At 40.2% G+C, this 24,454-nt stretch overlaps 1 protein-coding gene and 1 pseudogene across 1 annotated transcript; one reads left to right on the top strand and one right to left on the bottom strand.

Annotated features, from left to right (window-relative positions):
- Positions 1–18,049: 18,049 nt before the first annotated feature.
- On the bottom strand, positions 18,050–21,331 carry LOC133814902 (B3 domain-containing protein REM6-like). Its single transcript, XM_062247806.1, has 8 exons — positions 20,284–21,331; positions 20,004–20,198; positions 19,619–19,907; positions 19,375–19,532; positions 18,949–19,228; positions 18,715–18,867; positions 18,460–18,629; positions 18,050–18,340 (listed from the first exon to the last, which is right to left on the bottom strand). The coding sequence occupies exons 1-8, from the start codon at positions 20,812–20,814 to the stop codon at positions 18,086–18,088; spliced, it is 2,031 nt and encodes a 676-aa protein (XP_062103790.1). The 5' UTR covers positions 20,815–21,331; the 3' UTR covers positions 18,050–18,085.
- LOC133814901 (homogentisate phytyltransferase 1, chloroplastic-like) lies at positions 21,291–24,020 on the top strand (annotated as a pseudogene).
- Positions 24,021–24,454: the final 434 nt, after the last annotated feature.

Raw genomic sequence — 24,454 nt, 5'->3', positions numbered from 1 at the left:
AAATAATTATTCTTATGAAAAAGTAAAAAAAAAAAATAAGTAAAGCTTCAGGACCTTAAACAATGAAAAGAGGCAAACCCATATCAACATTATGAAGAAGGAGCCCAAATTACATGCTATAAAGTCTATTTTTTACTTGGTAAATTATTTTATTTTGAAAAATAGACAAATCATAAACTAAGAAAAATGATAGAAGTCAAAGATAAATTAAAGAATAGTATTTACATCAAGCAATATTTTATAGAAATTGTTCTTTTGTGTTATTCAGATCAGAAAGCTAATAGCTCAAAAGATAGAATTGTGTTAAACCATCAAAAAACACAAAAGAGAAACAATAAGCTAAGAGATGAACAAAGAGAAAAATCCACTGCCAAACAAAGTACTCTATCAATACCTAAAACTTAATGAAAATGAAAGAAACATTCAGCAGCATAATTCTAAAGCACAACAGAAGACTTTCTTCTTTATACCTTGACAAGGGCTGATGAAAGTCATCTTTTTGTTGGTAGTTCGTCTTCTAACATGGTCATATTAGCCTATTAAGAAAGAAAAATCTAAGCATATGAATTTTCCACAAAACAAACAGTTCAATTCAAAAATGAAAGTGAATGAGAAAATCAGAGAGGATAGAGAATGAATGAACTGAACTTTATTGAAATATATAGAAGTGTTAAATAGAAGAAGAGAATACATCACTTATAATGAGCTAAAAATTAGATTAAGACTAACAGATTCATAGAAAACCATAACAAATCTAGCAGCTACCACTTAATAGATAAAATTTGTAGTAATAAAAGTACTACAATCTTTCCATTAATCATTTATAGTGTGCACAAGGGAAATAAAAAGCCCACCTGTTCAGATGATGTTAGAATGCCCTGTATAAAGCCCTGATAGTATATCCATGGAGATCAGAAGCATTGCTTGTCTCAACAATAAGGGTGGGCCATACATTCATAGCACTACACCAGTTCCTAATAGTCCAAACTAAAGAATTCAAAGTCTGTCACAAGTATCTATTATCGACAAAAAAAATCCAATTTTAATTCAGTAGTTATCAAATGTTTTCACTGCCATAATCATAGCTGCCACTAAAGCAGAAGATCATATTGACATAAGTAAGTTCATACAGTAGAGTCAAAGCTTAGTCATCACTAGGATTACCTTGCTTTCTTGTGCACCTCTTGTATTTACTATATAAATGCATTATAATCACTTAGTCATCACTAGGATTACAATAACCACTGTCAAACATACTAAATAAATTAAACATGTTTACAATTAAAGTGTAAATAAAAGCTGCTCAAACGAATGGTTTCTCTTCTATGATTTTAATTGCTAGTGCAGGATCCTTGGGTTAAAGTTTCCAAACAACAAGCCTAAAATGAATAAACTGCCTAAAATGAACAACAAGCACTAGACAAAACATGAATGAAGAAACATACTTAACGAAAGAACTAGTCCTTGGTCCCAAAAATCTATCAGCAACTGTAAATTCCATCAGAAAATAAAACCAAGAAAAATCTGATAGTTAAACAATGCACCCATCAGATATCTCTGCCATATTTTGCTTGAATAAACCCCTTTATTTTATTTTTCTTCAGATTTCACTCATAATGCAAAACAGGAGCAGCAAGTGGAAAAAGAGAAGAAACTTGCAAATGGCATCATCTTAGGCACATGGACTCGATAGATTAGTGCACTTTTCAAACAGCTGTGTTGGATTATTTTTTTAATTTAAAATGGTATTTTCCTAGACAGAGGCCACACACTTAATTCATTAAAACAAAGTAGAATACAACACAACATAAGCTCAAGGGTCATTACTCAGACAAGAAAATGAAACACACCAAAAAGAAAACAAATAAAACTACTAAAACTAATCTACTAGACCCTATAAATGCACAAGACAAAACAAACATAGGAAATAAAAAAGCAAGCACCATACCAAATACGTAGGAAAAAGTCAAGAAAATTGTATATTAATCAATGTAAGAGAAGCACAACAGTAAAAATCATTAATTTAATTAACACATTGTTTGTATATGTATAGAAAGAGAAAATAATAAACCATAATAATAAAAAAAAAAACAAAGGAAGTGGGTCAAACCAAAGTTGTCACAGTATTATTATTAAACAAAAAAAAAATGAAAAAGGTTGAATCTTTCTTCACCTTCACGCAGGGAAGAAGAAGGCTAGATGGAGCTAGCTGGTCTCACGCAGGGAAGCGCAGGCAGAGATTTTGGAATGAATTCATCCTTATTGAAGGTAGGAGCATGTAATGCATGCACTTCCCGACAGAATAGAAACCTGTAGAGAAGAAAATACACAACTCAGTAACTGCTCTATAATTTTTTCAATGCACAACTCAACAATGCTGAGTTGTATATGTCAATGTTCTGGATTTAACTTTTACCAAAACAAAACAAAGACACACATTGAATTTTACCAACAAGTAGGACACTGATGAACAAAAACATATTTCATTGTTTCCACATATTTCAATTATTCCATGAGCAAAAACACAAATGAACACTGCAAGGACTATCTTGCATCATATTATTAACTGGGTTGTGCTTTAAGTAATGCAGTAAATTATAGTCCTAAGGCAGTAACTGTCATAGGGTCAATTTTTTAAAACTAAAATACCACCATGTTATGTTGATGGCCAAAGCTTTAAACATAGGTCAGCTAATCCATCAATAAAAACAAAATGCACAACCAAGTTTCAGTTCAATCAAATAACACGTGAATAAGAAAAAGTACAAGGTTTTATTAGATCCAAACATGGGTGAAAAGTGAAAACAAAAATTGAAAATCAATGATACCTCAAGACAAGTCCCCAAACAGAGTCTGAAAGGAATATTTAAATCACAAAAAGTGGTTAGGGATTTTAAAATTAGACATTTTCAAATATTCTAAATAAATAACCAGCCTATACTATCCTTCAAAACTAAGACCCTAATACATGATACATGATACAAATTTACAAACATAACAAAGGAATACTTGTCCTCTTGATCATTACTTGCATACTATACAACAAGGAAGTTATACATATCTGAGATTTTGAATTATGCATAATGTGTACCAGTAGGCTTGCAAGATTTTAAAGTGTGTATGCATATGTATAGATAATTTTTATAAGATATGAAAGTTCCTGAAGTAAATTGACAGGGAAATTTACACATCATCACACCAAGCCAACACACTTTTATCTTAACTATTTTAACAGACTTCAAATGTAACATTAAAAAAAACAGCAAGTGCATCAGATGAGGTCTGGACTTAACAGAGCAACAATGTGTACTGCTAGGAAGGATGAAGCAATGTGTTAAAGAAAATACAAGTCATTCAGGAATTTAATCAAACAGATTCTATGCACACATTATCACATCAAGAGAATCAGAAAAAACTTCATAGATTATTATGCAAACATGTGTTTATGAAAAAAAACACACATAAATTTGTATAAAAATATGCAGTAAATTCAAAATAAAAGATTTAACATACTCAACCATAGATAAATCTTTAAAAATAATTAGTAAACTCAAAACAGAAACAAATATGAAACACACAAGTTATTCTCAAAAGTAAAATAATCAAATTTACAAACCCATTTTTAAATGAAAATAAAATCTTATCTCGGCATCACTCAACAACCCAGACATTGATATGAAGAAGACACCACCCTTTTCCCTTTGAGCCACTACCATGAACCCTCACCACCACCACCATCACGCCTACAAACCTGCATAACAAACACAAAACATTTTCTCAAATCATGTATAAATATATAAACTTTAAATTAGCCAACATAGTATATTTTTTTAGAGCCAAAAGAAAAAAATAAAAACCCTAATATATAGTACCTCGGCCTTGATAGTGTGAAGCATTCTGCCATTAACTTTGGTTTAAATACAGCTAACTTTGGTTTCCTGTCTTCTGATGTTTCTGAGCCATGTATACTCTCACAAGAAGGTAGCAAAGTTTCAGAATCAGAATCAGATTATATTAAAAAAAATCTAAAGTCAGGAATACTGATTTATTGCTAGAGTCAATAACTTCTATTTCCCTACCAATCACTCCATATAGCCAAAACCAATATTAATATTAATCTAGAGAGCATAGAATACAACTTAAAAGGCTACTTTCTTGGGTATATAATCTAGAGAGCATAGAATACAGCTTAAAAAGCATACAAACCTTATAACAAACACAATTGTAACAATTATTGCCACATGGAAATAAATGGGCTCCAAAGACAAAGCTTAGATATGTACATAAGTGGTAAGAGTGTTAAATGCAAACTAAAAATTGTGGTCTAGACTCTAGTATTGTGAATATGACACTTACTCTAAAATTCAAACCCATCTTGATGTGATTTTGAGTAGTGATTAACTGACGAATGACTTAACTAATGGTTGTTGTGTTAGATCGTTGAAAATAATGTGCAGTAAAATATAGCACAATTAACATGAATAAAACTCACTATACATTGCATGAGATCATATATAAATATATATATATCTATTAATTTGTAGCTTCTTATTTGTTTTGTTGATCTTAAATAGTGTTGGGAGCTTCTTCAAGTGAAGACAAGGCTTGCCTATCTGGCTATCAAAACAGATATTGAATAAGACTAAACAACGAGGGCAAAATGTGATGAGAGTGACACAACATGAGCACTGAGCTATAGCTAGAACAAATACTATGAACATTTTTATTTTTGTGTCGTTTTTCACTTTCTTTGGTTTGAGGTGACTCAAATTTCTTCTAGAAAGATAAAAATATATACCCTACAAATTCCACTTGATTTTTTCCTTACATATATATGAGCATGTGTATAATCTAGAGAGCATAGAATACAGCTTAAAAAGCATACATAGACACAAATATCTCAAATTTGGTTTATGTGGTACACTACAAACCTTGTAGAATCTTATGTTTAATGACACAAAACCTGTTACAATGTATATGTTCATTTTTTTTACAAGGGTTATTGATATTGATTAGAAGAATGTAATGTACTTTACAGTGAAATCAAGAAATAAAAAAAATCCAGGCTGGGTTTTTTCTAATATGAATATTTGTTGTTGTTTTCATGAGGTCTTTATTGGAATAGAATGTGGATTTCAAATAAAAGTCAAGTCTTATAAAAGCTTATAACTCAATTTGTTATATGTATATGATCCTTTTTAAACCTTCACTCTGGATAACTAAGCTAAATATGGCTTCTACTCATTGGGTTCTGCATAGAAAAAAAAATTGGCACCTGTCATAAAATTAGTATCAGCCACAAATTAAATCATTTGTTTATCTTCCACTGCCATAGAAGAGCTGCACTCTTCAATTTGGCCTCTTGTTCATCTTTCTAGTTTGGATCTTAGCAAGAAATCTCATCTCATGCAAGAAATTGTTGTCTTATAGATTATTAGCCTAGAAATATATAGCTCACCCTCTAAAACTATCTTGAATGCTTCATTAAACCAAAGGGCTCATATAGCATATTCTATCTGTCCAAGCTCATAATGTATATACAGTTTCTTTGCATCATTTTATCATACACTTGTGGGGCATTAATCATTAGTTCAAGAGTAACATAGACCACAGTTACCTTGCACTACCTTGAACCTCAATACAAACAAACATTCCAAAAACTAACCCAAAACTTTTTCAAAGAAGAAAAAGACAATAGATATAAGGCAAGAAAGCCTATCTCTGGAACCAGAGCAGAGGAGGTATAATGATAGACATCAGCAGGTATTTTTGGAGGGTTCAAATAATCTGTTCATTTCAGTCATTGATTGATCGAATGTTTAATAGAAAGTCTTTTGCAAACGTAATTTTAGTAATAAGTCAAGACAAATAACTAGTTAGTTAGAACAAGTTTTAAGTTGATGCAGCAAGGTGAATCAAATTTGAGGACTAAACAAAATCATACATTTGCTACGAGTTTTTGGCTTACATTTAGAACTAAAGAGCGATTCAGTTGTTAGTGAATAGTTTTTCCCCGATGAAATTGATGGCACGTGAGACATGTGTGTTGTGTTTGGAGGTGGACACTGTCATCTATGCTTCATATTGGACTAAAATTGATGGCACTGTCAATTGTTGTAGAGCCAAAGGGTTTATTTTTACTTTATAAAAAATGTTTAGAACATATCATGGAGAAATGACAAGATTTACATTATTTTCTTACTGAGATTGATTCATGACCTCTATAATATGCATAATGTTGCATTATAACAGTGTTTTAATTCTTGTGTTCTGACTCAAATCATTCTGTATTGATCAGAGCTTGGTTTGTCAGTTCCAAGGTGACTTGCGTGAAGAAGACTCACTATGGCAAGAAGCTATACTGATGAACTAGAAGAAAAGAATCTTGTAGTTTTTACTTATTAAAACTCTACCTTTTCTCTATGTAAAAAACGCAGCATACGAATTCAACACAATATCAATGAGAATTTAGAACAAAAAACACGGAAAACCCTTAGAGCATGATCGTTTACCTTGAGCGCGAGCCAGAGCAGCCAACAAGTTAAAGATATCCAAGTGTCCATTAATTTTATTGTCTCCATCTCTAGGGAGCACAAGTCTTGAGCCGACATCGTCTGGTTGAGTTTTCCTCCTACGCCGATTATGCCCAGCAAGCCTCCTTCTACAACTCTGCTTGCCCTCGTCAAACTCGGAAAGGAGATGAAACCTACAAGGAGCAAGCAAGAAGATGATGAACCTCACCATTATAAACAACAGAAATCTAGAGCAAAAATTACCAGAGAGAACCCTCTTATTTGGTCTGGATCCAGGGTCATCCCCACAAGTGAAGCCGCCCCCCAGATTAAGGCGGAGAGTGGCATCGGTTATCTCGGGGGTTTTCTTCTTCAAGTTAAAAGGAGTTGCAGGGAATTCTTCCGTCTTGGCGTAGTCCGCAGTGTTGACGGCGGGGGAGGCCGTAGAGTCAAGGGGCTTGGCAAGGAGTCTAACCGTGTCCCAGTCCCAGACCTTAGGGTCGAAGTTATCAACGGGATTGGAGTTTGTGAACCGCTGCTGGTAATTAGGAGCCGGATAAGGGAGATATCATTTTGAGAGAGATGAGCACAGGATCTCTTCCCATAAAATTATTTTTACTTAGTAATTAAAAAAGGAAAGAAAAAAAACACCACCTCCTTACATTTTAGCGGGCTCCCAAAATTTTATACCACCTTTTTCTTTTTTACTTTGCCACTTATTAGTCTTATATTCATGTGTTATGAAAATGGTTATTTGGTGTAGTGGTGCATCGATTTCACGAATCTCAACAAAGCTTGTCCGAAGGATTGTTTCCCGCTCCCCAGGATCTACCAAATGGTGGATGCAACGTCCGGGTACGAGATCTTAAGCTTCATGGATGCGTATTCTGGTTACAATCAGATATCCATGCATGTGACAGATCAAGAACACACCAGTTTCCAACCGACAAGGGGATATACTGCTACATCGTCATGCCCTTCGGACTGAAAAACGCCGGGGCAACCTATCAAAGGCTCGTCAATCGAATGTTCCAGGCCCAGCTGGGGCGAAACATGGAAGTCTATATCGACGATATGCTGGTTAAGTCCAAGACGTCTGGGAAGCATTCGGATGACCTAGCTGAAGCTTTTGTAGTCATTCGGAGGTACGGGATAAAGTTGAATCCCAAGAAATGTACGTTCGGCGTGGCTTCCGGGAAGTTCCTGGGCTTCATAGTGAGCTTTCGGGGAATAGAAGCCAATCCAGATAAGATCAAGGCACTGATTGATATGCCCTTTCCTCGGAAGCATAAGGACGTCCAAAGCCTGATCAGGCGGATAGCCGCCTTAAGCCGTTTCGTCTCCAAATCCACGGACAAGTGCATCCCATTTTTTAACGTCCTTCCGGGAAGCTAGCGGTTCGAATGGTCAGTCGAGTGCGAAGAAGCCTTTCGAAAATTGAAAGAACACCTGGCCCAAGCGCCGATCCTGGCAAAGCCAGTGGATGGGGAGCCTCTATACCTCTATCTGGCAGTGATCGAGCATGCGATCAGCGCCGCATTGGTACGGGAGGAGGAAAGGACCCAGCTCCCGATGTACTACTTGAGTAATCGATTGTTGGACGCTGAATCTCAGTATCCACTAATCGAAAAGCTGACCTTTTTCCTACTGATGGCATCCCAGAAGCTCCAACCTTACTTCCAGACCCACGCCATAAAAGGCCTGACCAACCACCCCCTGCGGCAAGTGTTACAGAAGCCCGAGTCATCGGGAAGACTCCTGAAGTGGGCCATGGAACTAAGTCAGTTCGATATAGCCTACGTCCCTAGAGTATCCATCAAGGGGCAAGCCCTAGCCGACTTCATCGTTGAGTGTTCTGGGATATCCCAGGGGGATGATCTCGAGGCACCTGCGGCGCCCGTATGGAAGGTCTTCATGGACGGGGCCTCAAATGAAAACAGGATCGAGGCCGGGATCATCTTGGTATCGCCACAGGGACACCAGTTACAAAATTCCATGTGTTTCCAGTTCAAGGCATCGAACAACGAAGCTGGGGATGAGGCTGTCTTAGCCGGGTTGTGTTTGGCCCGAGAAGTAGGGGTCGCGAACCTGGAAATCTACAGCGATTCCCAGCTGGTGGTCAGGCAAATCTTGGGGGAATATCAAACTAAAGGAGAGAGAATGGCGACTTATGTGACCCAGACAAGAAAGATGATGCAGGCGTTCAAAAAGCACTCCATCCGCCAGATCCCCAGAGAGAAAAATGTCTTCGCGGACACACTAGCAAAGCTGGCCACCGACGTCGAAGCAGAACTGGTCGGGCTAGTCCCCGTCAACCATCTCCCCGTCCCAAGCATCAGAGCCCCCGCGGTCCACACCGTAGACCACTCCACATCTTGGATGGGACCACTTATCCGCTATCTGACAGCTGGGGAAGTGTCAGCAGACAGGGCCACAGCTAGGAAGCTTCAGTACCAGATCCACCGATATGTCATGATGGATAGAAAACTCTATCGTCGGGGTTTGTCCATGCCTTACCTCAGGTGTGTGTCCGGGACAAAGCTAAGCGCCATCATGCATGAAGTGCACGAAGGCTTTTGTGGAGATCATACAGTCGGGCCCAGTCTATCCAAAAAGATTATGCGCCAAGGATACTTCTGGCTGACCATGAAGAAAGATTGTATCGATTACGTCCGCAAATGCGAACAGTGCCAAAGATACTCAAAGGTCCCATGGGCCCCACCAACGGAGATAACCTTGATGACTAGCCCTTGGCCTTTCGCGGTGTGGGGGATCGATCTAGTAGGATCGCTCCCAACCGGGAAAGGAGGAGTGAAATACACCATCGTGGCTGTGGACTACTACACTAAGTGGGTTGAGGCGGAACCCATGAACACGATCACCTCAAAGAAGGCCCTGGATTTTGTCATCAATAATATAGTGTGTCAATACGGCCTCCCCTACAAAATTGTATCTGATAACGGGAAGCAGTTCGACAGTGCTCACTTCACAGACTTTTGTGAGAGACATGGCATCGTCAAGAGCTTCTCCGCGGTTGCCAGGCCCCAAGCAAACAGGCAGGCAAAAGTCGTGAACAAAATCTTATGGGGGACGTTAAAGAAAAAACTCTAGGCCTGCAAGAGCAAATGGCCTGAAGAGCTGCCCCGTGTGTTGTGGGCTTACCGGACGACCGAGAGGACCTCAACCGGCCACACTCCTTACGCCATGGTCCATGGATGCGAAGTCGTCATCCCCATCGAAACGACCATCCCGTCTCACCGAAAAGCCATGTATGATCTCGCCCAGAACCATGCCCTACTCCAGGAATCGCTAGATCTCATCGAAGAGATCCGGGAGGAGTCGCAAGTACAGCTGAAGATGTACCAAGGGAAGATCGTACGTCATTTCAACTCAGAAGTAAAAAGCTGAAAGTTCGGAACCGGCGACTTAGTCTTGTGAAGAGTCTTCCCTGCTACTCAAGATCTGGGAGTAGGGGTTCTGGGCCCGAATTGGGAAGGACCATACGAGGTCCAACATGAAGTGTGCCCCGGGACGTACCGTTTAAAACGGCTCGATGGCTCGGAAGTCCCATGAGCCTGGAATGCGGAATATCTCTGTAAATACTATCAGTAGTCAGGAGAGCGTGTTCCGATTTTGTATTTTCGTTGTAAATAATGTACGCCTCAGGGCGACCCCCTTGAATAATAAAAGTGGCGTGTGCAAAATGCCATAAAGAAATGTTATCAAACAAATGAAAATCTTACTCAAGTGACCCCAGACCAGTCTCTGCTCACTTGTGGGGGGTATCCCGGGTATGAGCAAATACCCGGCAGGGCATAAGCTCAGGCTAGTCCCGGCCCGGACCAACGATGTCCAGGGGATACAAACCCCGTGGGACCAAGCTAAGGCTGGTCCCACCCTGGACGAACGATGTCCGGGGGTATAAATTAAGAGGACCGAGCCTAAGGCTGGTCCTGCCCCGGACGAACGATGTCCGGGGGTATAAATTAAGAGGACCGAGCCTAAGGTTGGTCCCACCCCGGACGAACGATGTCCGGGGGTATAAATTAAGAGGACCGAGCCTAAGGCTGGTCCCACCCCGGACAAACGATGTTCATGGGTATAAATTAAGAGGACCAAGCCTAAGGCTGGTCCCACCTCGGACGAACAATGTTCGGGGATATAAATTAAGAGGACCGAGCCTAAGGCTGGTCTCGCCCCGGACGAACGATGTTCGGGGGTATAAATTAAGAGGACCGAGCCTAAGGCTGGTCCCGCCCCGAACGAACGATATTCGGGGGTATAAATTAAAAGGACCGAGCCTAAGGCTGGTCCCACCCCGGACGAGCGATATCCGGGAGAGAAAAGCATCCGGTATGCCCCAGGGAAAAGTCGTGGCCCACGACTGGTAGAGTGGGGAGACTAGGTTCCACAATAAACTATTTAAACCTCGTTGGTCCAGGCCGTTGGAACCGGGACTGAGAATTAGGCGGGTAGGACTGAGAACTTGACAAGCTAGTCAGAGTTGGTCTAGTCCAGGCCGATGGAACCGGGACCAAACCCTCGGAGTTAGTTATGCACGGTGACAAAAGGAAATTTCCAGAAGGAATAACAAAAATAAGATAAACCAGAGAAAGTAATACAAATTGTCTTGGACGCATACGCGTCCGGTAAAAGTTATTACAAAATTAAAAGAGGTAATGCGGAGATTCGGGCCTAGGCTTCAACCTCTAGAAGCTCCGCGTCTTCCTTCTCTTTGGCCTCGAATTCAGCCCTCTTCGATTCCGGGTCGGAGAAGACCAGGAGGTTCATGCTTTTGTCCTTACGCCAAGCCATGTAAATGGCCTCCTCGAAAGTGACTTCCAGCATGTCGTCCGCCTCCTCCTTTTCGCGGTGGGCCTCCTCATGCGCTGTCTTCTCCTCATGAAGAGAGCTATCCAGTTCGCGGACCCGAGCCGTCAAGTTCTGGATCTCCTCCCTGTCCTAGGCAGACTGAGTCGCAGCCGCCTCCAGAAGAGCTGCCCTCTCATTGGCCTCAGTTTCTTTCCGTGACAAGGCCTCTTCCAGCCCGGCCTTGACACGGTCGAACTCTGCGCGGTTCGCCCGAGCATGGGCCGTCTCCCTGGCCAGGGCCTCCTTGGCTACCTCCCTCTGGTTCACGGCTGCCTCCAACTCCAGCTGGATCATCTCCATCTTCATGGCCAACTCGGCCACCAGGACGACACTCCGATGGGACAGCAAATCAACCTGGAACAAAACAAAGTTAAGAGGAATCCTTATAAACAAATAAGAAGAGGGAAGAAAGAGACATGAAGTAAACTTACTGCGGTGGCCTGATGGCGGAGAGCCTGGGAGATGAACAGCACGTCCTGGTTGGCTATTGTGCCATATCGCTTAAGTTGGAGGTTAGACATGGTGTTCCCCACCTGGTCCAACAGGTCTGCCGCCAAGGGAGCCGTGTCCTGCCCAAGCTTAGGGTGAAAGTCTATCTCGGCAGCTGGCTGATCCACGATCGGCTGGGGGCGCTGAACTCCGCTGGACGCTCAGCGAACTCGACCTGACAACGGATCATCAAGGCCTTGTACGTCTCGTCCTCCAGCCTTGACCATTCTCCCAGGTCCGAGAAATCAGCCAAGACTGCTCCTCCCGCACAACGGCTTCCCCCTCCTCGAGTAATGTCGAACGTATGGGGAGGGCCGGTAGTGCGAGGATCTTCTTTGCGGTGAGCCGACTCTCGCCGTGCGACTCGTCGGCCGAGCCAGCCCGCCTCGTCTATGGCCTCTTCTTCCCGGTGCTGGCCTCCTTAGCGCCCGCGTCCAAGCCCCTTTTCCCGGAGCTTCGGCTTGTCGTGGTTCCCATCTCAAGATCGATCACCGGGTATTGGGCAGAGCCGGGGACTGCAGCAGGGTCCACGCCCTGGATGGGGACCGCGGCAAGTGCACCCCCACTGGGTCGAGGTTCCGCCCCTAGCGCCTCCTTGTGAGGGGTGGGTTTGGGCCTACCGCTTCTGTTGTCTTCTTGGCAGCCTTCATGGCCGCCCAGTCCTTGAGGAGTTGCCTCAGTTCGCCTGCGGGGGTAGACATGTCGAAGTCTCCTGCAAAAACACAGAAAAAAGAGTTAGTACGATTAACCAAGAGAATCAAAATCAAAACTAAGAGTGACCCGGGACGAACCCTCATCTAAGCCCCATGCATGCCTCAACTCATCTAACGCGAAGGAATGGACTCGATCACCCATGTCGTCCGGGTTCAAGAAATTCCTGTACTGAAGGAACCTGGACAAGAACATGATAACCTTCGAGCCTACGGGGACGAGAGACGAAGGTCTCATCTCCCCGTCAGCCCTGAACGCGGGGCCTTGAAGTGCTAGCCTATCCCTAGCTAAGTCCCCGACTTGGGGAGCATAAGTTAAGAGCAAAGGTGAGTTACCTTGCCCCGATACGCTAGCCCCGGGGCACCCTGTGCTCGGTAGGGCATCCTTGAAGAGGGATTCCAGCTCCTCTGAAGCGGCCGCCTCTGTTTGGGCCAAATCCCTCTTCCGCTTGGCCGCGTCGTCTCACTCCACTTTCTCCACTTCCACGATGTGCTCCAGGGCCAACTGTTCCCTGATGGCGACATTCTTCTCGCACTAGATTCCCCGAAGGTTCGGGACGACAATAGTCTGGTGGGCTGCGAGCATCCCGACCAGTCGGAGGTTGTCCGTGTTGACGTAGCCTCCTACGTCCAGGTCCTCCACGCTCAGCCCGGAGTAGAACCTCCTCCGTTCCAGGATGAACTGGGTGAGAGGAGTCTAGGCAAAAGGTCCTGCCACCCGGAGTAACATGATGAGAAACAAAGAAAAAGAAAGAAAAAATAAAAAAGAGGAAAAGGATCGGGGAAGCACTTACCCACTCGCTGGAAGTCCAGTAGCAGCGTGGGGCTCTTCTCCACGAGAAACCCGGACGTCATGAACCAGTAGTGATGGATGTCCAGGGGATGCTTCCAAGAGCTGGCTGGAGCGGGGTAGCTACCTCGTGGCTTCAGTCTGTAGAAGTCGTCCAAGGTCTTGTCCTTAGCGTTGACCTGCGGCTCCATCTTGTAGAAATAGAAGATTTCCGCAGGGGTCGGCTCCGCAATCTCCTTCGTGATGCAGAATACTCACCATTCTTCGAAAAATCGGTAGGCTTGTGGCAGGAGCTGGAACGGTGCGATCCCCACGTACGTCAGGAACCGCACGAAGTAGCCGTGAAGCGGGAGTGTGGCTCCCACACTGATGTGGCCAGCACTCCAAGCCCCAAACCCTTCTACCGAAGTATGCGCACACTCCTCTATCCTGGCCAGGAGGTTGTGGAATAGTCCGGGAGTGGACTCTATGCCCAGGCGCTTCTCTAGGATATACATCATCCGGTAGTTCCGGAACAGGTTTGGCAGCACGTCCATTTCCCATCTGTTGCCCGTGGGGGTCCTGGAACCGGAGAGGATGACGGGGGCCTTGTTGACTTCCTCCTTTGAATGAAGGGTGACGCCCATTGCCATGACTGATGATTTGGGAACAGAGAAAAGAAACCAAGTAGTAAATACCAAAACCCAAGAAATTCGGTTAAAGTACAGGGGGTCTCCTACGGACTGCTTGGAGTCCCCTCCGGATCGAGTTCGGGTTCACCAGGGAACTGCGAGACCCAGATCAGGAACGAAAAAGGGGCTACTAAGTAGGCTCCACCGTCTGTCCAGGAAGCATCCGGACCCGGAGCAACCCGTACCAGGCGGCCTTCCTAACAATGTTCCTAAGCGTAAGCAAATTCTAGCAGCCTAAGCATATGAACTAAAGAGCAGCCTACGTTCATGTATTCACCAAGAAGGTCAGAAAGACTTACTATGAGTAGTTGGCCGTAAAGGATGGTGGTTGTCCGATGGTAAGGATGGCAGAACTTCATTCTTGAACTGGTGAAGCCGACTCAGCAACTCGTCGATAGGGCAAGCCCAGGACGTGCGCTCAGGCGGAGAGGCAGACACTGGGACTATTGGAAATAGACGACGTCAAAAAATAAGCAGGCGGTGAAGGATGTCGTCGGCGATATCGGACATCCATAGCTCCTCAGTTCTTGAAATGGCTCGAGAGTGTAAAAGTGTCAAATGAATGTCTGAGGAGTATTTATAGAGACCCAAGTCCTAGTCTCTGATCCAGCGGATAGAAATTCCCCCATCCGACGGTCGAAAATCGTGCAGGGGCTTTTATGAGCTCTCGGGAGCTGGATCCTAGCCATTTCAATCCAACGGCCAAGGAGAGGTGAATGTCAAAGGTCACCCCATCCTACGGTCCACCTCAGCACAGAAGCATTAATGAAGGACCCCCGTGCGGATGGGATGCTTCAGAATCCATGCTGACACACTAGCCTAGGCCTAGCGACCCTTGAGGTGGTTAGGTAACCTTTCGAGGCCAAGTGCTATCTTTGCAGCAGTCGCCTGGCGACACGTGTATCCCTGCCACGAAGCAGGACTTAGGTAAACATACCCGGACACTGGTAAATGGTCTGGGATCAGCATGCGGCCAGCATCACTGCCCTTTTCCATGGACCCACGATTCCAAGCAGGAACTTGGAAGGCAACCGTGGAGTATCCGGGAACAAGACAAGCCTCCACCTCGCGGACCCAAGCGAAGGCTTGGGGGGTAAATGTTATCCCCATTTCCTGTCGTGGACCCGAGACGATGGTCCAGGCCCATGGTTTGGGTGATTGGATATGTGCCCAGCCCAGGCCCGCGTAGTACGGGAGTAACCAAGGATGATGGCCCAAGTGTGGTTCCGAACCCGGATGGTGTCCGGGAAGATGATCCATGACAGTCGCCCAGGAGACGTATGGCTAGTTGGGGATACAGTCGAGGTATGCGCAAAATGATCCCGGAGCCTGGTAAACGGTCCAATCCTGTGGTAAACGAAGAGGGACAGAGGTAAACGAACCCGAGTCATGTCCTCTAGGTTGGCAGGAAAAGGCATCCATGACCCTGAAGCCGCCCCACGATGCATGGGAGTTGTCCCCACTTTTCACCTGCAGAAAAGGCCACCTCGGGATTGCACGCCGCTGGTTCAGACCTGCGGCGCCAATGCACTAACCGATCTTGTCTCCTGAATCTACCTCGTTACTCGAAATGTCCAGACCAAAAGCCCTATTTTTTCGGGCGGAGCATAGGCTTTGGGCCACCCCAGTGGGCTTCAGTCTCTCAATCTTTTGTAGTTTTATCCTTTGTATTGGGCTTCCATTAGAGGAGCCTAGGATATTTATCCTTGACGGGCCCGGGTCATACCCGGCCCAAGCCCCGTGCTCCTGTGAGCCTATAAATACAGGTGGCAGAGCACTGGAGAAGGGATCTCTCTTTGACTTATATACAGTTGTTCTGTCAAAACGTAGAGAAAAACTCCATTGAAAAAGACTTTCCAAGCTCTAATACAACTGACTCGTGGACTAAAGCTCATTAACGCCCCAACCACGTAAAAATCCTATTTTTATCTTCTAAATTCCATATCATTAGTCTTACCTAATATTCATTAAGATAGTTTCCAAAAATCTCGGTAAACAATATATATCTACCCATTGCCTAAGCCTTTTGTTATGAGCCTAAAGTCCTAATGATTCTTGAGCATATTTTGTCTCCTTTAGTGGAGGGTGGTGAACAGCACAAGCATATGGATTATTGGTTTGATGGTTTGATGGAGAGTTTTGGCATGCATATATAGATTAAATTGTTGAGTCATTTTTGTGAGTGTGGTTGAATAGGCACTCTTGGGATCGAAACGGATTGTTGATGTGGTTTAACTGAAATTCTAGATCGTTTAAGAAATTGGAATTTTGGACTTTTGTGTGAGATTTTCTGAAATTGAGGCTAATTCAGTGTTGTTGACTTAATTCATAAGTTTGTGTAGTTTGTGTTTTTGAGTTGTCTATGTGTGGGTGTTTAGTTTGAATCTTTACTCAAGGGCGAGTAATGGCTAAGTTTGGGGGAGTTTGTTGAGTCTATTATTATGTTGTGTTTAGGTTGTGTTTTAGGTAGTTTTTATTAATCTTTTTAGTTGTTTAGTGAAATATTATGCTTTGCTTTTGCTTGTTTTCAGGTTTTAGCTTATAAATAAAGGAAAAGAACAATTGGAGCAAATTGACAGAAAAATGATGAAAATTGGCTTTTTGGTGTTGATTCCGTGAAAAGATGAATCCTCAAGAAATTTTATGGCTTCGGTGAATTTTCGGGACCAAAAGCACAAAAATTGAAGAAATTGTTAAGGGTCGCGGCGCTATGATGCTGAGTCGCAGCCTGGTCCAAGGCAAAAAGCCTGTTTTTCAGAAAATTGACACAGATCGCAGCACTGAACACTACAACAATTTTTAGTATATATTACATTAAAATATAACATATATTTAAAAATGCTATTGATAGATGATTAAAAAAAAACACGGAACAAATATTTTGGCGCCATATGAAATATACCCAGGCGCCAAATGAAAAAATTGGGTCTAATTTCTCTCAGCCATAATTTAATCCCTAAACCTAAGATACCCAAACAATTTCTCTCAGCCTCCATTGCCGCCTCTCTGCACTCTGTAGTCTCCTCCATTCACACTCTCTCACACACTTATCCTCTCTCACTCTCATCTCGTCTCATCTATCTCTACCTCACGACGTCGGTACGAGCTTCCGGAGCACACAACGGCTGTATCGCAGGCTGTACATCACGCCAACTATCTGAAGTTATTCAACTTACCACGACTCGTATTCTCCTCTGCTTACGTCTTTTTAAGGTACGATACCATTACTTTCTTTTTCATCATATTTTACTGTATTTTAGCAATGTATTATTAATACAGCAGCTGATATTGATTGCTCTCCGGGCAAGAGAACAACTGAGAAAGTTCCTGTTTGCAACTTCCATGAGGTACTTTCATTTGATTTGCTGGGTTTTCGTTTCTTCTAGATTTGGCTCTGTTGTATTGCTAAAAATGAAAGCTTTGGGACTTTATTTATATTTGGGAGAGATTGAAAATTTGAAACTGTTTGCTCGGATAGTTATTTCAGAGTGTTTACTACATAATTTGATGTTGGGTATTGGGTTATTAGGATTGGTAACTCTGTTTCTTTCATTGTTAGTTTGGTTGTGATTTAGTTGAGAAGATTATATTTCAAACAATTTGGTCCCGAGTTCTGATGGTGGGAGTTTTGTCTTTTCTTGACTGAATTTGCTTCAGGCATATCTGATATTACTATAGCCATATCTATTTCAAGCATTCCTTTTCAAGGTTCTGTTAGGTCTCTCTCTCAGTCCCTTTTCAACGGTATTTCTTATAGGAGAATAAAAGATTGATTGAATTTCTTAACTTGACATTGCTTTTGGTAGAATGTCATTATCTTCCTTGTGGCTGCTGTATTTGATAATACAGATTGTTGGCTGATGTGAATTTTACTGTATTTAGTAATGTATTTGAGCTTGTTATGGGAAAAGGAAAGACAAGCAAATAAATGATAGATCGAATCAAAAAGCAGTAAAAATTAATAAGGATCATATTTAAGAAACAAGGGAAGGCATAAAATTGAAACTACTCATTCATAGATTTGCATAATTACAACAGTTACTACTCTTGAGCCAAACCACTTTGTCTAAATATATAAACTTTCATCTCAGATTGATTTCTCTTAATCAGCTCAAAGATGCATACATCTCTTGGCTGAAGAGAGTTCCCTTTTGCAAATGCAGCCCACCCAGCAGAAAATTTATAATCTGATTTATAAGCCAATAACTTCACATACCAATATTTCTCACCAACCCAAAGCATCACAGTTTGTGTCTTTTCCTCAAAATAATGCACTCCAAAAGTACATGGAATATGCTGCACAAAAAAGCATTGATATTTAACTTTCATTTCAAGTACTCAAAAACAATTTTGATACAAATTAGTATGCATTTATCAATGAAATATATAACAGTAGAAGCAACGTTTGGACAAACCAGTACACATCCAAGCACGTGATTTGATCGCAAAATCACTTGGAAGTAAGGATTTTTCGAGAAGAATTGGCTGGCTACTTCAGAAGCTCTGCTAAGTCCAGAAGATGAAGGCCTCTTACAAGTACCTTGATTACCAGTATTTGCTTCAGATATCAGCTTCATAGAGCTGTCTGCATTTAATTTATAAACAAAATGTAAGCTGACTTTGCTTAAGAATGTGGAACATTATTCTTGAATCATAGTCTCATAGCATACCTGAAGGTTCAACTTTAATTTTCTCTTGTTCTATCTTTGCAATCAGGTTCTGTGGAATCATGTTGGCTTTATCATAATTAAAAGAAGATTCAACTTTCACACAAGGATTTCTCTTTCGCTTGGATGGTGTAGTTGTTCTTCTCTTATTTGCAACTGAAAACAACACTTGTAAGTAAGTAAATACTATAACCATAACTATTGCATTCAATTATATTAGTTAAGAGCATTTCTCACCTTGCTTGTTACATGCATCATCAACTATCTTAACAATGGAAACTTTAAATGAAATTTCATTGCCATTGTTAGTAAATTCAAATGTGCAAATATCACCCGCTCGCAGACTATTGGCCAGTGCGAATGCTTTCCAGCCATGGCTTAACAATTCAGCTCTGGGTAACACATTTCTTTGCCTCACCCTTAATTGGACAAACCAAGATCTACCATCCGAAACCCAAAGCCTTACCTCACATTCTTTCTTACTAATGTACTTCTCCACAAAATTGTATGGCAAGCACTGACCAAATGAAAAACAAGAACACAGAAAATATTAAACAAATCTGATCATCAAGGAAGACAGAAAATATATGCTATGGAAATAGATGCCAAGTTTATGAGTAAAAAGAAACTGATAATTTAACATGTATAAACTAGAAAACTTACAAAATTACAACGGCCAGTTGTATACACTGCACGCATAGTGACTGTGAAGGATGGCCTTTTAGTTTGAGAACAACTTGCTCTTTCAAGAGCTTGCTCCTTCATGGTGCTACAAGATTCTACTTTACTTGATCGGCTTTCTTTTGTCATGACATTAAGTTCTACAGCCTCATAAAGAAAAGTTATTTAGGGAATGATATCAGGACAACAATAATATTATTATAGAATAAGTAGAGCTCATGTTTACCTGGTAACATAGGGGAATTTGCTACTCCATTTTCACAAAAAATAACGACTTCAAACAACATTATCCCCGTACTCTTTCTCAAAACAAAGGCACAAACATCACCTAATTTCAAATTATTGTCTTCAGCAAATGCCTTCCAACCACCCTCAAATCTGGTTTTTGGAGACCCGCCATGCGATCTGAAATAGTATTTCACAGACCAGGTCCTTCCATCCTGAACCTTAAGGATCACATCTTGATGCTTACTAGTACTGAGGAGGTAATGTTTTGCAAAGACAGATGGTATAATCTTGGCAAAAGATTAAAAAGAATAAAGTCAATATGAAAAACATTTTTTATGTGAGTATATTTCAATTGAACTTGTAGGAAGCATATAATTAATTACCATATTAATCTTAGTTCCAACAAATGATGGTCGCATGCAAATCATGAAAAAGGGATCTTTAGATTTAAAACCTTTAGCTCTCTTAAGGGCTTCAGCCATTTCTTTTGCATTCAACTTCTGCTTCCTTAAAAAATATTCAGGTTCCATCCACCTTGGTAGGGGAGAATCTCCACATACTTTATCAGAAAAATCCCACTTCATGACTGAAAAGACATTCAACAGATTTCACAAATCATACAAAATATGTTAATAATTACCATGGAAAATTTATTTGTCATGCATTATTTGGTTCCTGACTTGGAACAACCAAAACTATATTCTTCATAAAAAGGTTAAGACTTTTAGATTTACCATATGGATTAGTTTTCATTTTCTTGTTTGGACGAGAACACGGTAATGGAGGTTTGTCCCTGGCTTTAGGATAGCTTCCCAAAACATCAATACAAACATCAGTTTCAACATTATGCTTCCCAAAATTGTTATGATTAGAAGGATAATCTATCTCCACAATTGTTTTGTCGAATATGATAACATTGAACTGAGAGTCCCCTTCAAATCGGAAAACTAAGAGGTTTCCACGACTTAAAGAGCAATGTTCTACAAATTTATTCCAACCTTCTTCAATCCATACCTTTCCATCAGTTTTTGTCAACCCTACCTCCCATCTTGATCCACATGGAAGCTTAAGGTATACTTGATTCGACAAGGAGCCACAATATTTCACCCAAAATGCCTTGGGAATTTGCTGCACAAAGGAAGACCAAAATAAAATGTTAATGAAAGAGTAAATATAAGTTATGACTTTAGACATATTTACATTAATGCAGCCTAAGACCACAACATATATAAATATTTATACATATGCTCCTCTTCATACAATCAAGACATGGAGCCTTTACTTGTGAAAATTAATTTGAAATCACAGAAGAAAATGTGTTGAAGGAGACAGAAAAGTATACTTACTAACTTATTGCTCCCAATAGTTTCTTCAAGAATAATCTTGAAAAATTGAGGAGTAGTAGGAGTAGTAAACTTTGTGTGAACCTTGGCTATCTTGCTAGCACAAGTTGTAGCCACCGTTGAACAGTTCTTTCTCGTTATTGATTTTTGTTTGAAATATAAGTATAGGAAAGTAGTTAATTTGTTAGTTTCCCCTTATTTCCATATCTGATTGATTGTTAGTTTGTTGACTTTTTTTTTTTGAAGTAATATAAAAACTTGCTGATTTCAACTCTAAAAAAAAATCTAAATTAATTTTATTTCCATTTTTATGCTTGCTTTTTTTTTTGCGGAAATGTGAGAGAAAAACATTGCTGTGCTGGGTTACAACCCAGTTCATTGAAGCATTGCATTGAAACATCTATATCCTACCAGAGACCAAATAAAAGATTCCTGCTTAATGCTGCTGATGGACAACCTCTTAAATCAGGGCCAAAAAATGTTTTGAACTCCGTTAAAGATTCCTTGGATGCTTTCTATAGGTTTTCTCGACCACATACAGTCATAGGCACGGTAGGTTATTTAAATTTAGCGGGGCAGTCCCAGAATAGTCATTATATTAATCTCATTCATTTAAACTTCAATTTATTGATAATATTGTTTCCTATCAATCTTTGGAGACTCATCCTATTTTTTCTGGAAGCAGGCATTGAGCATAGTCTCAGTTTCCCTACTTGCAGTCGAGAAGCTTACAGACTTTTCACCATTATTTTTTTATGGGATGTTGGAGGTGAAGTTTAAAATACTTTGAACTGCTTTTTTTTAATTCACACCATGAATTTTGTTCTTATGAATTTGATCTTTTCAATTCAGGCTGTTGCAGCTGCCCTCTTAATGAACATTTACATTGTTGGTTTGAATCAGTTTTATGATATTGATATAGACAAGGTAGCTCTTAGCTCTTACTGTCTTACATTCTCTTAGCTATAATATTCTGACTACCTATCACTTTATTTTTCAGACTTTGGGCCTTGGATGGATTGTTGGGTCATGGCCATTATTTTGGGCCCTATTCATCAGTTTTGCATTGGGAACTGCTTATTCAATCAATGTGAGTTTGTCTAATCTCATAATTTTTCATTTACAATGCCTTATCAGCGGATATTTTGAAATATATACTTAGTTTTATGTCACCTAATGACAAAAGGTTAAGGTGGAAACTTTACAGAATCTGTTTCTCACTTGGTAGCTTAACACCTTTCATGTCAGGTGCCCCTTTTGAGATGGAAGAGATTTTCTTTAGTTGCAGCAATGTGCATTCTCGGAGTTCGAGCAGTGATTGTTCAACAATTATAATAGTAATACGTTTCAGATTTCAATAATTTTTTTTTAAAATTGAAAAGATTTCAATGATTCCAAGTACTGAAATATGCATTGATTTTCAAACCCATGTCTTTAAAAGGCCAGCTACCTTCTCAAGGCCTCTCATCTTTGCAACTGCATTTATGAGCTTCTTCTCAGTTGTTATAGCATTATTTAAGGTATCAACTTTTGTTTTTTTTCCATGGAACTATATTGTGTGCTTTCCCTTTCTGCTTGGTTGGGCACACCAAACTCAGACATAGTTGAAATAATTTTTTTTTTCTGTTGTTGAATAATGTGTAGGATATACCTGATATTGATGGAGATAGGAATTATGGCATCCGATCTTTTACAATGCGCTTGGGTCACAAGCGGGTTAGTATTAAATGTTTAGCCTATTTTGTTACCACTTTTTGAACACCTTATTTTGTTCCCATACTAAATCACATTGTGCAGGTGTTTTGGATATGCATTTCACTACTTGAAATTGCTTATATAGTTGAGGAACATAGTTTATGTATATTGGTTTTGTGTGAATGTGACTATTCTCGATAGTTTAAATAGATCTTTTTATGATGGAATATGTTGTTTCCAGATTTAATTCTCTCTGCCAATCGAAGTCTTTCAGAGGGATTTAGTCTTAGTGTTTGCATACCTATGATGTTTATTCTAGCAAAAAAAGGGAAATCTACCACTGTTTTGTAATGTTAACTTTTGATATAGGTTATTTGATTAATTTTTTATTTTGTTGCTTCAGTTCAGTCGAGGTTGAGCAGTCTGTACTTGATCACAGTAGATTTTGTAACAAGAAAACAGGTTGATGATATTTAACTTTCATCATCAAGTTCTGAGGTTTGTGTTTTTCTCCAATTAATTATTCTTTTAGATTGAGCATGTCTATACTCGTCACATGCTCAGAGACATATCTTGCCATGAAAAGACTTTGGACTTAAGGCTGGATCTGTGCACCAAAAGAACTGTAACTACTTTTATTGTACGTTTTCTTTGTTTAATTACAGATGCACCTATATCTATAGAATTTATAACATTTAAATTCTTTTCTTTCTTTGTTTAAGATATATTTATTGTTAAATCTTATTTGTGTATATCCTAAAACTAAAAAGTAAACAAAGGAACAAAATAGTTCTAAACTTGTCTAGAAATATCTTTATCACTTCATAATGATGCTGATTTCGGCTAAATTCTTCATGCCATTACAGGATGATGACTTGGAAAGCCTCAAATTTTTGATAAATTCTGCTAGATGTTAGGCACCCAATAAAAGGTAAAAAAAATGAATAAATGAAGTTGTGGGTAGTGTAAAATATTTTCTTGAAGGTGAGTTATATTTTGTGGTTAAAGAGTGTCAGTGGTCTCTTGAATACACCATTAATCTGTTCGTGGGTCTTTGTATTGCTGATGCACACTAGTATGTTGAATAACTAGAATGAATCTTTATTGATACCAAAACCAGATTACAAGGGGTTCCAAGACTTATTGACCTTGGATTATATTTCTTATGAGAATAGTTTCATTCTTGTTAGCATGCAGTTTTATATTTGCTGCTTATCTTTCTCTGTTTATTTTTCAGAGAGTTTGAATAAGTTCCCTCGAAGGACTAGTACACCATCTGGGGTTCACAGTCAAGCACAACAAGCTGAAGAACAGCTACAACATCAGCAACAATTGCATCATCCAAACTATAGTTTGAAGTAAAAAATGTTCAAGATTATAAAACTTTATTATGTTAAGCTTTCAAATTTAAGTTAGAACTAAGATCTCATGAAGTAGACACATTCATGGTTTGAATTAGTTATTGTTTAATGTAATACTTATTGTTTATCAATCTATTGAGAATTACATTTTATGATTAATTTTGATTTTGTTTATCAAAATACAATAATGAAAATCTTTTAATTAAAAAAAACCATATAAGTATACTTATCAAAAAATAATTTAAAATATATTATCCACACTAAAGTAACAATTTTATTACTATATGTTATGATTTAAAAACATATTATAAGCGTAAAAAATCGTTATGGTTTATATAATATAACAAACTAAAAATGTTATCAAAATAATCAAATGTAACAGTTGAAAAGTGTTATGAAAAAAGTATAAGATTAAACTTCAAATTTATAACCAAA

Source organism: Humulus lupulus, chromosome 2 (assembly GCF_963169125.1).
Source record: "Humulus lupulus chromosome 2, drHumLupu1.1, whole genome shotgun sequence".
Classification (NCBI taxonomy): domain Eukaryota; kingdom Viridiplantae; phylum Streptophyta; class Magnoliopsida; order Rosales; family Cannabaceae; genus Humulus; species Humulus lupulus.
Note: the sequence above shows the minus strand (reverse complement) of the source record. Positions and strands in the feature narration are given on the sequence as shown.